Below are 14,838 nucleotides of genomic sequence, written 5' to 3' on the forward strand. Positions count from 1 at the left end.
TTACATAAGCTGGTCTACTCGAAGAGACGGACACTACTTGCACAAAACCTGAGATGTATAAAGCAGTAATTCACGAAACATTCCTAATTAGGTCTTTAACTAATTATGTTATGGCACATATTGCAATCTACAAATTCTAGCCGGGGAATCGGCAAGCCGGATTAACTTGAAACGAATTCTCAGGATGACACCAGTTTCAAGATAATTCTAGAACTTTGCGGAGGAATGCATTCGCGTTCAAGTTACGTTTGTGCTCCAATGCATAAAACGGCATTTTGTTAAACAAATATGTGGGACGACAGTGCATTTTTGCCGCAAAATTCTCGTTAGTAGTGTTATCACGTCAGTGGTGTCACTCACACAATACTTTTTCAAGTTGATATGGCTCATAGTCTCACACGCCAGAATTTGTAAATTGTAACATGTGGCATTAGGTAACTAGTTAAAACATAATTAGTGAATTTTTGTTATTTAGGCAATTATGCATTTCAATATTTTGTGCAAGTAATGTCCGCCTATCCAAGTACACCACCTCATAAACCAGAATTGTGCTATCTGCCACAGGTAACTTTGACAGAGAACAAACATTTAATAGTGCGAATCAGTCAGAAAGTTCTTTGTTCACCTAAGGCGGGTGGCCTGCTCAGTCCACGTGGCCATTGACCTGTGCTGCTTCCTTGGCCTGGTCCACCAGTTTTCGCTGGTCCTCCAAGTTCGGGGCCGCGAGCATGCCATACCACGATTATTGGCGGTCTTCTTATGTGCTTTTGTTTTTTGGTTCTTGATTGAGCTTCTCGGTTGTTTGGTTCAGCAAGATTAGAACACGCCGTCTCATGTGACAAAGGGCGTCCGGCGCCCCGCAGGACAGGCAAAGGTATGAGAATTGGGTCGGGTGCGTTCTATGCAATATAATGCCGTGTACATAGGAGGTAACCTTGAAAAAAACATTTTTTAAGGTTCGCTGAAACACCCTGTGTGCTTGATCACCTGTTAGGGGACAGTAAAGAACGTTTTCTTCGGTGCTTTTCAACGAAGTGCTTGACTGTGTTTGACGCACATGTGAGTTTACGAACTCTTCCGTACTAAACGAATGAAATTAATTGCCCGTTTCTCGTATGGCCTATGCGAGCCAAGCGCACCTTTAAGGGCAATCCTAGGAACTGTATTTTAATCTTCAGTATAGCCTTATACTTCAGCGCCGTGTCTTCATAAGTGACAACATGAAAGAGTGTTCATCGTTCACGCTCGTATCACGTACGTTTGTAGGTTTCTTTTTTTTTTCATTCGTACTCTTCGATGTTACAATTTGTTCTTTATAGGCTTAGATTCTGCATGAAAATTCCCTTTTAAGTACCGGTTATCTGAAAGAGTTTACAAGGTAAGCACCTAAGGTGGCGCTAGTAAGAAGATGTCTTTAAGGAGCCTTCATCAAAGTTCTTTACCACCAGCGTGAAGGCTCCTTAGGCTTCTTTAGCTTCCAAATTCTCGTACACCACTGCTACATGAATTTTATTATGATACCATAGCAAAGCAAACGAGAGTTTTCTAAGCTTTAATTGTGTTTCACGACAACCCACCATGCACTAACTGTCGAGAGAAAACGCTGCATCGACGGCAGATAGCTCAACTACATGAGCGAGATTGCGCCATCCAATAAAGTGAGAAGCTCTGCCCTAATTACTGTGACTATGCTTTACAAATTGTTGATCTGTGAGCGTCGATCTTGCCCTGTTTTAAAGCTATAAAAGCCAATTTCACATGACTACCACATTTAGCAAGGTTGTAAATATACATACAACCACTCTAGAGAGCATAGCCGCAATAATTACTTTAAAAATTCGTGAATTGAAGATAATCAGTGAGATCTTTTTTCGGAAAGCTAGCGTCGCAGGAATGCTCTAACAAAAAACCACACAGCAATTAGTAATATTTGAAATGAAAAGCGCGTGTTACTTTTACAATATCAAATCTGCTTCCATAAAGGTGTAAATGTGTTTGGAGTGTATGCTTACGGAAACTATATCTGACGGAATGTTTCAGAGAACATCTACCGCTAACACTCTTTTTTTCACTTCATTTATATATTGTTTACGGCTCCTGTGTGCGCTGCTCCTGGCCATGGCATCAGCTGTACTGTACTTGATAGTTACCGTATTGCAAAAAAACGCGACGCAAAACGAAACGTCTGAACGCAGAGGAAGAGCGCGGAGGTGATCGGCTTCGTATACGCGCAAAGAAAATTTGGCTGTGAAAACGACGACGTTGTTACGCTGGCTGTGGGGAGTAATGTTTCCCGCCAATGGTTTACTACTAATTCCGAAGCAATGTGCTCTTAATCTGAAGCCCATTACCCGAGCTATGTCAACGTGTCATCCGACCAAGCGATAAACCTCCCTTCAATGCTATCTCCCGTCTTGGTATCTTATTTTATGGCGATAACAATTATATGGAAACTCTAGGCGTATTTCCGCCGTCGTCGTCGCCGTGATGCTCAGCGTAAAGTTCAAATGCGATAACAGCGTGGCGGCGGGCCATATTCTGTTGGTGCGATTTAAAGCGTGCGATTGTGAGCCGGGGATGGTGGCTCGACCTCTCGCGCGCAACGGGGAAGGCGGGGAGCAAGCGCGCCGTCTTCCGTCGCGCGTAATGCACCATGGGCGTTTCACTCCGACAGCGAATGCGTATGGCGTGACTGAGTGCCGCCGCGCGGCCCCAATATTGATAGCGATCTTCGAAGAGTACAGTCTAGGCGCGCAGAGGGCTGACGCCTTCGGGCGTTGTATTCTCGCCGCTTAGTTCGCTTTAAAGCGAGCGGCAGCACGGAGGTCAATTCGCTCGCTGCTGCTGCCGAGCTTCCTCACACTAGCGTTTTAACAGCGAGTTTCCGCGTTAATCGAGTAAGATGTGTTCAAATTTGAGAGCGCGCGCGTGAAGTTAGTAAGCGAATGTTTCGAAGTTTATACGATGGATAAAACTACTATCCTTACTTCGTATAGCAGTGTAATAATTTGATAACGTGATCGAATCTTTACCTTTCTGGTGACAGCGACTTTTAAAAATTTTGCCTAACCAACTTCGGCTAGCTTGCAGTTTATTTGGAGTTTGGAAACACACGCACACACGCGCGCACGCACAGACACACATGAGCGGGCAGTCGCGCCCGCACGCAGGTCAAAGTATTTGCGGTGCTCGCTTGCCCTATACGAAACAGAAATCGTGGATGGGCTATATTTCTGGAAATGCATATATATAATGGCGCCAAAAGACGAAGTTTGTGATCTTCTGGTGTTGAGCAGCTGACAGCCATCAAGCTTTAGTGGTTGTTAAAAACTTTATTTAAACAGAGGTGTTCGGGCCACGTAGGCCCCTGGGCCCCCGCACGACCGTAGACCACTCAAGCGTTTATGTTCCGTAGGACCATAACCCTAGCAGCCCGGCTGGTCGCGATGGTCTGCGTTGCCGGGTCCTCAGAGCGGAGCACGGTCTCCCAGTCCTCCCACGATGTCAGGTGCTCCAGGCCCCGCGGGGTAGGGTCCGCCGGGCAAAGCCAGAGGATGTGGATGGCGGATGCGAACGGTTCGGGACAGAGGGCGCAGGCGGGGGTGGGGAAAGAGGGATGGTAATGGGATAGGGTGACAGGGGAGGGAAGTGTGAGTCTGGAGTCGCCTCCAAAGTGTCGCATGTCTGTTGTCTAGGGATGCGTGGGGTGGGGGGTAGATCTGACGTGCTGCTCTATAAGCCTGCGCCAGATCGCTGAAAGAATGCATGCGCTCCTTCGTGAATCCCGGATCGGAGGCCACCTGAGCCCGGTTATTAGAACCACGGGCTAAAAGGTTGGCAGCCTCGTTTCGGGGATTCCCGGAGTGCGCAGGCACCCATATCAGCTCCACATGGCGGGGTGGAGGTGCAACGGGTGAGCCCAGTATGCAAAAAGCAGGAATATGGACTCGGCCTCGTGCAAAATTTAGTATAGCTGTTTTTGAATCTGTTATTATGTACCGGGCTTCCGTATGGGTGATGGCAATGGCAATCGCAGCTTCCTCTGCAGCTTCTGCGGAAGTGTGGGGGGGGGGGGGGAGGGGTAGTGTGATGAGTGGGGAGAGGGAGGAGTCCACCACGGCGGCAACCACTTGCTCTCCCATGCATGCGGCGCCCACCCATACGGCGTCCGGTTCGGGGCCGTAATAGCGATGTTGAGACGACGCACTTGAGCTACTGAAACGTTGCAAATTATTCGATGATAATTCCATAATGAAGCCATGACTGGTTGTTGCCTCTCTAATTCTGCAATATAAACGCATAGGGCCAAATATCACACATCGCGCAGGCCACTCTAGACACGTAGCGCTTCTCCTGGCATTTGTCCAAAGAGAACCAAAGTGGTAAATCATGGCCTAGGTTTATAGTGTCCTTAGGAAGCAATTTACCCGGTCTGGTTAGGTGAAATTAATAGCCGATTATTTTTACTAAATGTTTCTGGCACTGCAGGCTTTGCACAGATGCTAGCCATGAATGTTTCTTACAGTGGCGGTAAAACGAGCAATGAACATATCTTTTGGGATTGCAGTCTCAGTGAAAATAACAGCGAGTAAATAATGTTGTCACGACAGCATACAGGCCGAGTATTCTGGCTCTATGTATCGAGCATGCGGCTTCGCAACCTCGCAATTTGATATACATGCACGTACGCACCCTATAGCTCACATCGCTAGACTATAGTTTTTCAAGAGTAAGCGTTGTTTACCATCATCGGTCTTGCAGTCTACACTATCACTATGTTTTCTGTTTCTGCTGCACGTCACGACCTGTCGTGGACCACCGTGAATGACAATGATAAGCAAGGGCAGAACAAGGCATGTCGCAGGGGGCAGCGTTTTGACTAAGGAAGGGGTCTTGCCAGGGCTCTTACGATGACATGTCTTTTCGGCGAAAAGTTGGCTGAGCCTGAGACGTCCTTTCCTCTACCGCTGTTGCACACTTTGTGTCTGCAACTTAGTATGAACCACACCGTTGTTCAGTTTGCGAATGACGGGTACCCCTTTTGCCACCCAGGTCAGGAACGAGAGCACGTAGTCAGCCTGTCATCGATAGAACCGAAGCAAGCACAAGCGCACACGAAAGAAGCCGAGCGAGAGCCGAGACATGGACCAGTTCGACCTGAGCCGGGGATTCCTGCAGCACCTGGAGAGCCTGGGCGGCGCCCGCCTGCTGCAGAGCTCGCCGGACCAGGAGAACGACGAGTGCTGCCGGCCCCGGAGGTCCCGCAAGCGTGGCGGCGGAGGCGGCTCGCAGCCCCGCTGCTCTGGTGGCGCCCAGCAGGCCGCCCATCAGCGGCAGGCGGCCAATATGCGCGAGCGCCGTCGCATGCAGTCGATCAACGACGCGTTCGACGGGCTCCGGGCGCACATTCCGACGCTGCCGTACGAGAAGCGCCTCTCCAAGGTCGACACGCTGCGGCTCGCCATCGGCTACATCGGCTTCCTCACCGAGCTCGTCGACTCGGGCCGGCACCCCGCGGACACGCTACAGCAGCAGATACAGGAACAGCAGGCCAAGAAGGTCATCGTGCAGTGCAACAAAGGCGAGTGCCGGGCACTGTAGCTGGCCGAGAAGGTTGAAAGGACCAGCCGAACAACGAACAGGCAATGCGCAGTGCTAGTTAGAGAGTTTTAGATTAAGGGGACGCAGGCGTTTGGGGCCCCAAGCGTGAGGGCGCGCCAATGCCTTGAGTCCCCCTAATCTAAAACCCTCGCTTGAAAAGACGCATACCCCTTCTACCTATAAAGACTTTCAGTAATATTAAAAATAGTGATATGATTAAATATAGTGAAATAAAATGGCGGTCCTTCCAGGAACACACCGTCAGTGGTGGTGACCATGGTATGATGTGTAATACGTGGTAATTTGTGACTAATTAACGAAAATAGATTAATCATCTTTTAAACCTCTAGTCTCAGCAGCCTTATCGTAATCGGAAAATTTAAGCGGTTTCTCTGTACAAGATTTATCAACTTTTGAATTTGGTAGCATGCGGTTACCCGCGGAACTGTAGCACGATGAAATTTGGCAGTCAGAGCGTGCGAAAACAAAACTGGGAGGGCTTTTTTTTTCTTTTTACAACTTTATTTCCATAAATGCGGAGTAAGGCCCGAAGAAAAGGTCGGAATAATTTCACCTAACAGAGATTCGGGCCCCCACAGCAAGCCGACAAATTTCAGAGTCAGACTTTTCCAATTTCAGACTTTCAAGTATTAGGATGCAAAACTTGGCCGGTTTAGCATATTCAGAGGTGAAATGCACGTAGACGACGACACACGTAAGAGAGATACGCGCACAGCGGGCAGCCTGCGCGCTGCTGCTCCCTGTTCCTCACTGTCGGAGCGCGCTGACTGCCGTCTGCTGGTTGACGTAAGCAGAACGTCGCCTCGATGTCCGCGGCGTTGCGCTCGCTGCAGCCTTCCAGTATCCCCCCCCCCTTTTTTTTTTGCGCACTCCGAAGGCAGAAATTTGTCGTGCCACAGTTCCGCAGGTTATGGCATTTTTCGGGATCTAAAGGTTGATTGTGGCTTGTACGAAAAGCTCGCGTCAATTTCCCAATTACGATGAACTGAAACTAAAAGATAAAAAGTGGGTTATTGGATTTTTGGTAATTAGTGACTATTTACCACGTATAACCCACCATTCCATGCTCACCACCACTGACGTTATGTCTCTGAAGTCGTCTTCTCTGTCTTTGTCCCTGCTATTTTGCGCTAGTCTTTTGAATAATGATGACACACCAATTAGCCCAGCTTTCTGCCTTGATTGCCTTGGTCTCTGAAGGAAACGTCCTATTATTCTAAAACAGGTATTTTTAATATTTCTTACAATCTTGATACAAACAGCCGGTTTATCAAGGGAGAAACGCCTGTGCTACTCCTTCTTTTGAGATCTTATTTTCTAGAATTGCTATTGTTGTATTTCTCGCCTGCATTTTTAGTTAGTAAGTAGATACAAGCCAAATGTTTGAGACAGCACCAGCTCCCGCTGTAGCGCGTAGTGTACACGTTGGTCACTTTTAAGTTATTCGCAATTTTTAATGATCGCCTGTGGCACATAGCATAATTCTGGTCGTTGAGATGGAGTATTGGAAGAGGCGGACATTACTACCATGAGAAATCTAAACACATATTGAACTATCTGACAAAAGTTGACTTATTAAATACTGAATTGATTTACGGCACATATTGTAGCCGGTGAGTTTGCAAGACGCTTTTGTTGAAATGAATTTCTAGAATGACAGTAGTTTCCAGACGTTATTTCCCGAAGTATGAGACGAAATAAATGATCGTTCCACCTACTTTTGTGTTTTAATGCAGAAAAGAGCGCTTAGTTAGAAAATTAAGTGGACCAACAGTGCATTTTGACGGCGAGATTGATGGCGCATATCTAGTAACTGGTCTCATCCTGGAACTTCTTCCCAATTCGATACGCTTCACAAGTTCACTGCCTAAAATTTGTAAATTGAAAAATGTGCTGTACAGTTAGTTAAGGAGTTAGTCAAGTTTTGCTAATTATTTGAACATGTGTTTCGATTTCATTCTGCAAGTAATACCCGCCTCTCTGAACCATCCAGCTCGAGAATTACAATTATGTCCTCGGCAACAGGCGATATTCGAAAATACTATAAACCTTCAAAATGACCACTCCGTATAGCACGAACCCTAACTCTATGACTATAGCACAGGAGCGCGAGGGCACCAGACACACGAAGGAAACAAAGGCCACGGAACAATAGCTCTTCCCGCCACCTCCTTGTGCCTTGCCGTCGTGTGCTACTGCAGATCATATCCGGTCTATACTATCTATATCATATGCCAATATGGTATCTTGCACAAACCGCACAATGGAGATATGACGCTCTCTTTTTCAACGTGTAGCGTCCCTGAGCGCAGGGCGCCCAAATAATTTTCCGTCTTCACAACAGCTCGCATCTGTGAGCCAGAATGTGCCAGAAATTGAACATCAATAGAGTATTACGTATATTTGGCGCACCCCCACCAAGAAGAAGTGGAACAGAATTGATGATGGCCGTTATTAGATCGCGGTTAGATATGGTCTGCGTGCGCTCACGTGTATTGAGCTGTGAACAATCTGACGGAAGCAACCGCACTGAACTTCGGAGTTGGTATTGTGAATGACAGTGCAAACATCTAAGTAAATGTAGCGATGCTAAATAAAAGGAACAGTGTCTATTGACAAACGAGCACAGTGACGAATTATGCGTCTCTCTCCGATTATTTGAAGTAATGTTGGCTTGATTCTCTCTCCATTTCGGGTTTCCTCTCCTTTTTACTCAGGCTCGATTCGCCTCACTCTTTTTTGTTTCGCTCCGGCTTTCTGTTCACTACTCTGCTGTAGGTTATTGTGATTATTATTACTTTTTTCGAGAAATATGTGTCATCACAGCCATACATTTTAATATTTCTTCTGTAATAACTTTGTACAGTCCGTGACATTGATCAGTCTTGAGGGTGCTCATCCTCGTCATAACTGTGTCGTTAACCCATTTTCGGTTTTAAGTGAGACAGTACTACTAACTTTTCACATTTTTCAACATCAAGAAAGTTCTAATACATACTCGAAATATAGCGACGGCATAAACTTTACTTTCGCCATGCTTCTTGATAACACGCAGTCGACTTAACAAACAAGAATTTCATGCCTACTTCAGTACTGCATTCCTGTCGGTGTAGCGTTTGCATCGCGCAAACAACACTCTCAAGCAAAATTACATTTTTTTTGCCACACAACAATAATCGTCATCTGTCTTTTCCGCATTTCCTTTCTTTAACGCGGAGAGCCCGGTACATCCCAGTAACGAACGGCATGCGCGTTATCAGCTTGGCATTGCATTCCCAACAGGAAAGTAGCGAGCGCGGTGTTTTCAAGAAAGGAAACGCAAGGAAGGCAGATGAAGATTATTGTGTGGCAAAGATACACCCCAAAGGGGCGTAACTTTGCCTAAGAGTAAAGAAGATGGCGGTGGCAGGATGCAATGTTACATGCGACTAGACCACATAGTGTTTGCCATATACGAATGCAACACCGCGTAAGGCATCCCTGATATGACAATTTCTTCTGAAAACGTATGACAGTCAAAGATAGCGGAAGCAGAGGAAAAGCCGAACCTGTGCATGCAAACTGTCCCTAAAACACGCGCTATATGCGACATTACAATTTTGGCATGAAGTTTCCATTATAAGGCAGGCGTGCCCCTTACTGTATTTTCTTGTATTCTCTTTTTCAGGTCTGATGAACGGTTCCTACCTTCCCCTGGCTGGCCACTCGTTGTCTTGGTCTTCAGAAAAGCAGGGCCCCACTGGCAACGTGATGGTAGCCAAAGTCTGGACGCCTGAAGACCCCCGGAAAGTGCAGCAAAGGAACAGGAACGACAACGAGCCATGAACTTCTCGCCGCTTTACTGCCCATCTTGCTGAATTCCTATAGTCTTCGCCACGGATCACGAGCCTCCAACACGAGGGGCTTCAGAAAATGGCGTCATCGTGTTCAATGCCTATAATAACTACTCGCGCATGCGTTTTGAGATGTAGTAAGCTTCGTGCCATCTACTATTTGCAACGCCAGATCAGGCAACGCTCTTTCTTGCTGCCTACTTAAGTGTGTGGCGTACGACGATCTCATTTTCTGTGCGCGACTTCAACTGTGTTTACCTTTTCTTTTGACAATTTCTCCGGCCACTTGTCTCAACTAATCAGTGAGCGCGTAACCTGCGCAATGAATATGGTTAAAGAAGCTGAGAATTGTCGATGATGCGCTTATTTAAAAACCCCTATATAGGGATCCGCTTGGAAAGCTGTTACGTAGTCTCGCGTGTTTCTTTTGTTTGTTTTTCGTTTTGTTTTTAGACAAGAGCCACCTTTGTCTTCTAGTCCAAATGGTGGTCAGAATGACGGCGTTGCATTCCTTTCTTTATGTGGAAGATACGCTGGATTGACCTCGAATGACGAAGGATGATAGAGAATACTGTTCTAAACCTGTATCTGTTAGGGCAAATCTGTTCTGTGGAATCCCACAGAGTGGAGGAAGTTTCATGAAAGGAAAAAGTGTGATCTATCCGCATGTAGCGTGAAGCTACAAAGGAAACCCATGCCGGTTTCCCTTGTAGCTGCCTGCTACACGCGGGTGAATGATAATGTTTCCTTTCCTGTATCTGTTACCTGAGTTTCTACCGAGCGCGTTTGCCGTATGGCCCAATGGGCGAACCCTGTAAGCTTTGGACTCTGATAGAACGTCTAGTCATTACCTCAAGACACTCAGTGCATTGTATAAGCATCTGCTCACTTGTACCGGTGTAATTTTTTGTGAATTGCTGTTATTTCTTGCGGCTCTGTGTTACTTTGAACAAGTTTGCTTATCTAATAATTCGTTAACTCTTTTCAGTCGACGCTTGGCCACAGAACTTGTGCTTATTGGGCATAAGAAGGTGCCAGTAAATTCCTGCACGCACTATCACTTCAGAGTCCCATTGTGTGCAATCTTCGTTGGGTGGTCGTTGATTTTTTCCATGCGTTGCTTTAGCCCATGTTAGTTTATGCGGAAAGTTCGGTCATATTGGCGTGCCTATTGTCATTCCGCTGTAGATTGGATTGCTGTTCACAGTCATTATATTTACATGAACAGAAGAGATACTGCAAAAGGGTCGTATCTTCCTTTTTTTCTTTTGTGACAGTGTTTATTGTGTGAAAGAAAACGACTCTCTGAAATATTGATTGATTTATTGATTAAACGATTGGCTCATTGGTCAACCTAGTGACCGAATGACTGACTGAATGCATGATGGGCGATTGGTTGGATGCAGCCGGGTGCCCAAAACCGTCAAGTGAGTTGTGAAAGACGTTTTAGTATTGGGCTCCTGAGGAACTTGAAGCATCTGGAGTTCATAGGCCTGCAGCGAGAGCGCTCTGCGTGAGTGTTTCTTTATTCCCCCCTTACGGGAGTGCAGCAGTGGGGTCCAGCGACGGAATCCGCGACTCTCCCATCATCATCTTAAGAGGAATCCTAAAGGAATCTCAGAGCAAGATAAAACTGCAATTTTTTTGTTCCATCGTGCGCAAGATGCTTGAGTTCTGCTTATACAGCCGGTGAAGCGATTTGCTGACGCGATTGAACTAAAACTTGTTGTGAGAAAAAGAGCAAGGCTGTGAGAATACAATCTATAACGTAACACAATTCATTTTCGCGCTTCGTGAGTGACCCGAGTGATGCTCCGCAAAAATTTCAACAATAAAGGGCCGTCGTGAATAACATTGGATAAGGGAAAATAGTAGAATCAAGGAGAAGGATCCTTGCAATAATGCAACCCTAAGCTTTATCGACCATAAGAAGAGAATATTTATGTAGGGCTTCACTTTTAAAAATAATGCCATGAACCCAGTATCAATCTGAGATATCCCAATTCTGTAAAATGGCATAGCAGGCAGTCTCAAGTGGAAAAGATGATGCCTTAGTTGCATGCAGTCTGTGTGACATCGATAGGTCATTAACGGAGGTCCTGAAACAGTTATTTTCCTAGACTACTGATATATCTTAAATGACTGTTTAAGTGATTTTGTTATCTTTAGATGTCCTAAGTGATGCAGCTGACAGAGTTGTGACATTGTTTGCTAATGTAGAATGACAGAGTTCTTAACCTGACGCTTGAGGTTTATGATATTTTAATGTTGTAAACAATTTCCGTAAAAAAATTGAGTGCGCATAATCAGAAGTCTCTATTTTAGAATCGGTAGACTTTCAAAGTTTATTTTATGTACTACAAAGCTAGTGAAATTCATGCTGCCGTATTTAGATAGGAGCTCGCGATTTGAAGGTATTAATCCTGCTAGGCACGTACCTTACCTCCAACCCCCCCGCTGAAATTTTTACAGTGCCTGTTATAAAACGACTTGCGACGACGCACGCCAATGTTTTACTAAAAAATGACGAAGAACGTAAATTTTCGGAAAACAAAAGTATGAAGTTTATAACTATGTAAGTTAGCAATAAAAATTATATCACAATTCTGTCAATTATATCTAATAGCACACCTAATGCGGACAAAATTGATGTATTATATATGTCCCTCAAATGGGTCAGTAAAATGTGAGTAGGCTTTTTGCAAAACCTTTGTAAAAAATGTAACACATTCACGTAACATGTAAATTGATAAATCAAATTTGTCAGTTTTAGATGTTCTAACGGATGCAGTTTACAGAACTGCGATATCTATTATGGGTGCAGCGCTACGAATTTGTAAACTTCGTGCTTCTATTATTTTCGAATTTGCCAGTTTCTGAAAATGTCATTACAAAGTTCAGTTCCTTAATCGAAATTCCGCTGCCAGCAGTCACTACAGTTGAGCTTTCTCTCTCAAATGCAATACGTTTCATTAAAATCGGCCGAGTGGTTATCTCCGAAAAGTGTTTCAGCATTTTACATTTACTTGAATAGGCGACATCGGAGTTGGACCCGAGGCTTACTCTTAAGGACGGAAACGAGAAAACGTTTTTAACGTAGAATATCTCTATAACGCTCGTTATACGTTGAGGATGTAGAATGTAATCAAGTAGATGGCAAGAAATAAGTTACATGTCAAAGTGAATGTGTTACATAACACAGCTCAAAAAAAAAGATGCCTTCATAAACGCATTCTAATCCGATCGATTCCTACATGAGAGACCGCGAAGCTCTATAAAACTTTCACACCCTTACGTATTCCTAGGGGTCTGGTATGGCATTGCTTGAAACCGACCCATGACTTTACAAACGCTTCTTCATATGCAGTGCGTTTCGTTCTCTATACTAAAGCCCTTTGAACACTATATCCTAGTTTAGTACCTTTTACGCTGCATTATATTCCCCATACGATGCTGCAAACAACGCACGTTCCGACTACATTGACAGCTGTTCGTGACAGCTCGTCACCGCCGCCGCCGCTCAGCTGCGCGTTCCCATCGACGCCTTGGCCCTTGGTCATACGGCTACTTCGGGGCACCGACATAGGCTGCGATGCTGGCTGGCCAAACGCAAAGCTTTGTGGAACGCATTAACAGATTCGATTTAATGTCGGTTTCATTGCATTGTATCGTGGGAAATAAACGATACAAATGGCACAGTTCAGGAAAACATAGGGCGTAGGATTGTTCCTTCGACCCGGTAGGCGGCCATATAAAACGCAAGAGATGACGCCCGAAAGCAGAAAGAACACTTTAATGTCAAAAGACGCGCTGGCGCAAGGTCTTAACGAAGAACTAAGAAAGAAAAAATAAGAAAGCAAAGCAAGAAACTCAACACTTTTACCTCAAACCTAAACAAACACGCTGTGCACGACGACTGACACCACGTGATCCAAAAGAATGCTGCCTTCTCACGACGGGCATTTGTGACAAGTCCTGCACCAGCTTGCGCATAGATCTTGGTCAAAGTCAGCCGACGCACGCTCGACAGGCTTCCCGTCTTCTCTCCTCCCTACTCAGTGCACGCCCTGACGCCCTCTGACAGCGAGGTGCGTGGTTGACCTCGACCAGTTCCACCCGAGTCACTCACTCTTCTTGGGGTCGCTCTTCTTGAAAGGTGCAGCAGAAGCCGCTGCGTTAGCTTTGTACCGGAACACGTAGCCACGGCGGCGTCCCAAGTCACCCCCGATGAAACTGTTCCCGACCTCAGAGGGCACCTTGAGTTCGTCCGGGACGAACTCCTGGTCGTCGATGACGTCTGGCAGCGTCTTGCGAGACATGATGGGACTAAAGGGAGCTTTGGCAAAGAATGCGTCGCCCGAACCTCGGGTCACGTTCTCGTTGAACGGCACCGGTGCGTCGGGGGAGCAGCATTGAATCGAATCGCCGCCGCCGTTGCTCGTCGGTGCTTCTGGCGGTGGTGGCTTCTTCGCGACGCTTCCTGCGTCTCCAGTGGCGGGCTTGGTGTTCTCGCCCACCTCGTCGCAGGGCCCGAGCTGCACGCTATCCATTCCTGCTCAATGAGAGAGAGAAAAGTGCGACGCTTGCGAGCCTGACGAAATTCTCCGAGAAAATGAGACCCTTTTTTCTGTCGCACGCGCTGCAGCTGCCGCTTCTTTTTCCTTTCGTCTGAGCATGGGGCCCACGCGTTCCTGACTGGCTGTGGTAGGAGCGAATTGACTGATTGAAAACATAATTATTCCACCGAGCTGGGGTGCCCGCCTCTTAACCTACACGTAGGCAGTGGGAGGGGGGGGGGGAGGGGGAAGACGCAGCAGTCCCCGCGCGTTGAGGACGGTGAGTCTTCACGGCTTCAACGACCAGGCGGATTGCTCGACGCTGGTCGCCTTCAGCCTCGCTCTGGAGCAAGGCTTCCCAGGCTTCTCCACTGTGAAAGGTTTCCTTGTTCTCTCGGGAGCCAGCACACTCCCATATTATGTGGTCTAGCGTACCTTTTTGCCAACAAATTTTGCAGAGGGCGTCGTTATAGTGCAAAAAAGAGGTGAGGCGTGCAGACAGGACACAAGAGTAGAGAAGTGGACAACACGAACGCCGACTATCAACTGAAGGGAGCACAGAGGCGGAAAAAGAAAGAAGACACAAAACTCATCTGCGCATGCTCAGGAATGGTAACACCACGTGTCAGTCGGGTACACGTGCCGGTTTACGTGAGATAACTGTTAAGGCGCTTAATCTCTTCCTTATGTAATGTAATCGAAGGTTGACTGAAGCACGCACTTCCACCACTATAGATATGCAATGCCTCTACCATAAGACGCGTATCTTCATTCTTATGCCTGTACAATATCGCGCATTCATCTAACTCGGCGTGCAGTTACAATCT

General features: G+C 46.4%; 1 protein-coding gene across 7 annotated transcripts in view; it reads left to right on the forward strand.

The window, feature by feature from the left end:
• The window catches only part of LOC135901464 (pancreas transcription factor 1 subunit alpha-like), a 37,994-nt gene extending 27,197 nt beyond the window's left edge, over positions 1-10,797 (forward strand). For all 7 annotated transcript variants that reach the window (XM_070538039.1, XM_065431273.1, XM_065431275.1 and 4 more), the window contains 2 exons: positions 5,053-5,581; positions 9,290-10,797. In XM_070538039.1, coding sequence (XP_070394140.1) covers positions 5,143-5,581; positions 9,290-9,447 — 597 coding nt within the window. In that variant the 5' untranslated portion in view covers positions 5,053-5,142 and the 3' untranslated portion in view covers positions 9,448-10,797. The remainder of the gene's footprint in view (positions 1-5,052; positions 5,582-9,289) is intronic.
• Positions 10,798-14,838: the final 4,041 nt, after the last annotated feature.

The sequence above is a fragment of the Dermacentor albipictus genome, chromosome 1 (genome assembly GCF_038994185.2).
Source record: "Dermacentor albipictus isolate Rhodes 1998 colony chromosome 1, USDA_Dalb.pri_finalv2, whole genome shotgun sequence".
Taxonomy (NCBI): Eukaryota; Metazoa; Arthropoda; class Arachnida; order Ixodida; family Ixodidae; genus Dermacentor; species Dermacentor albipictus.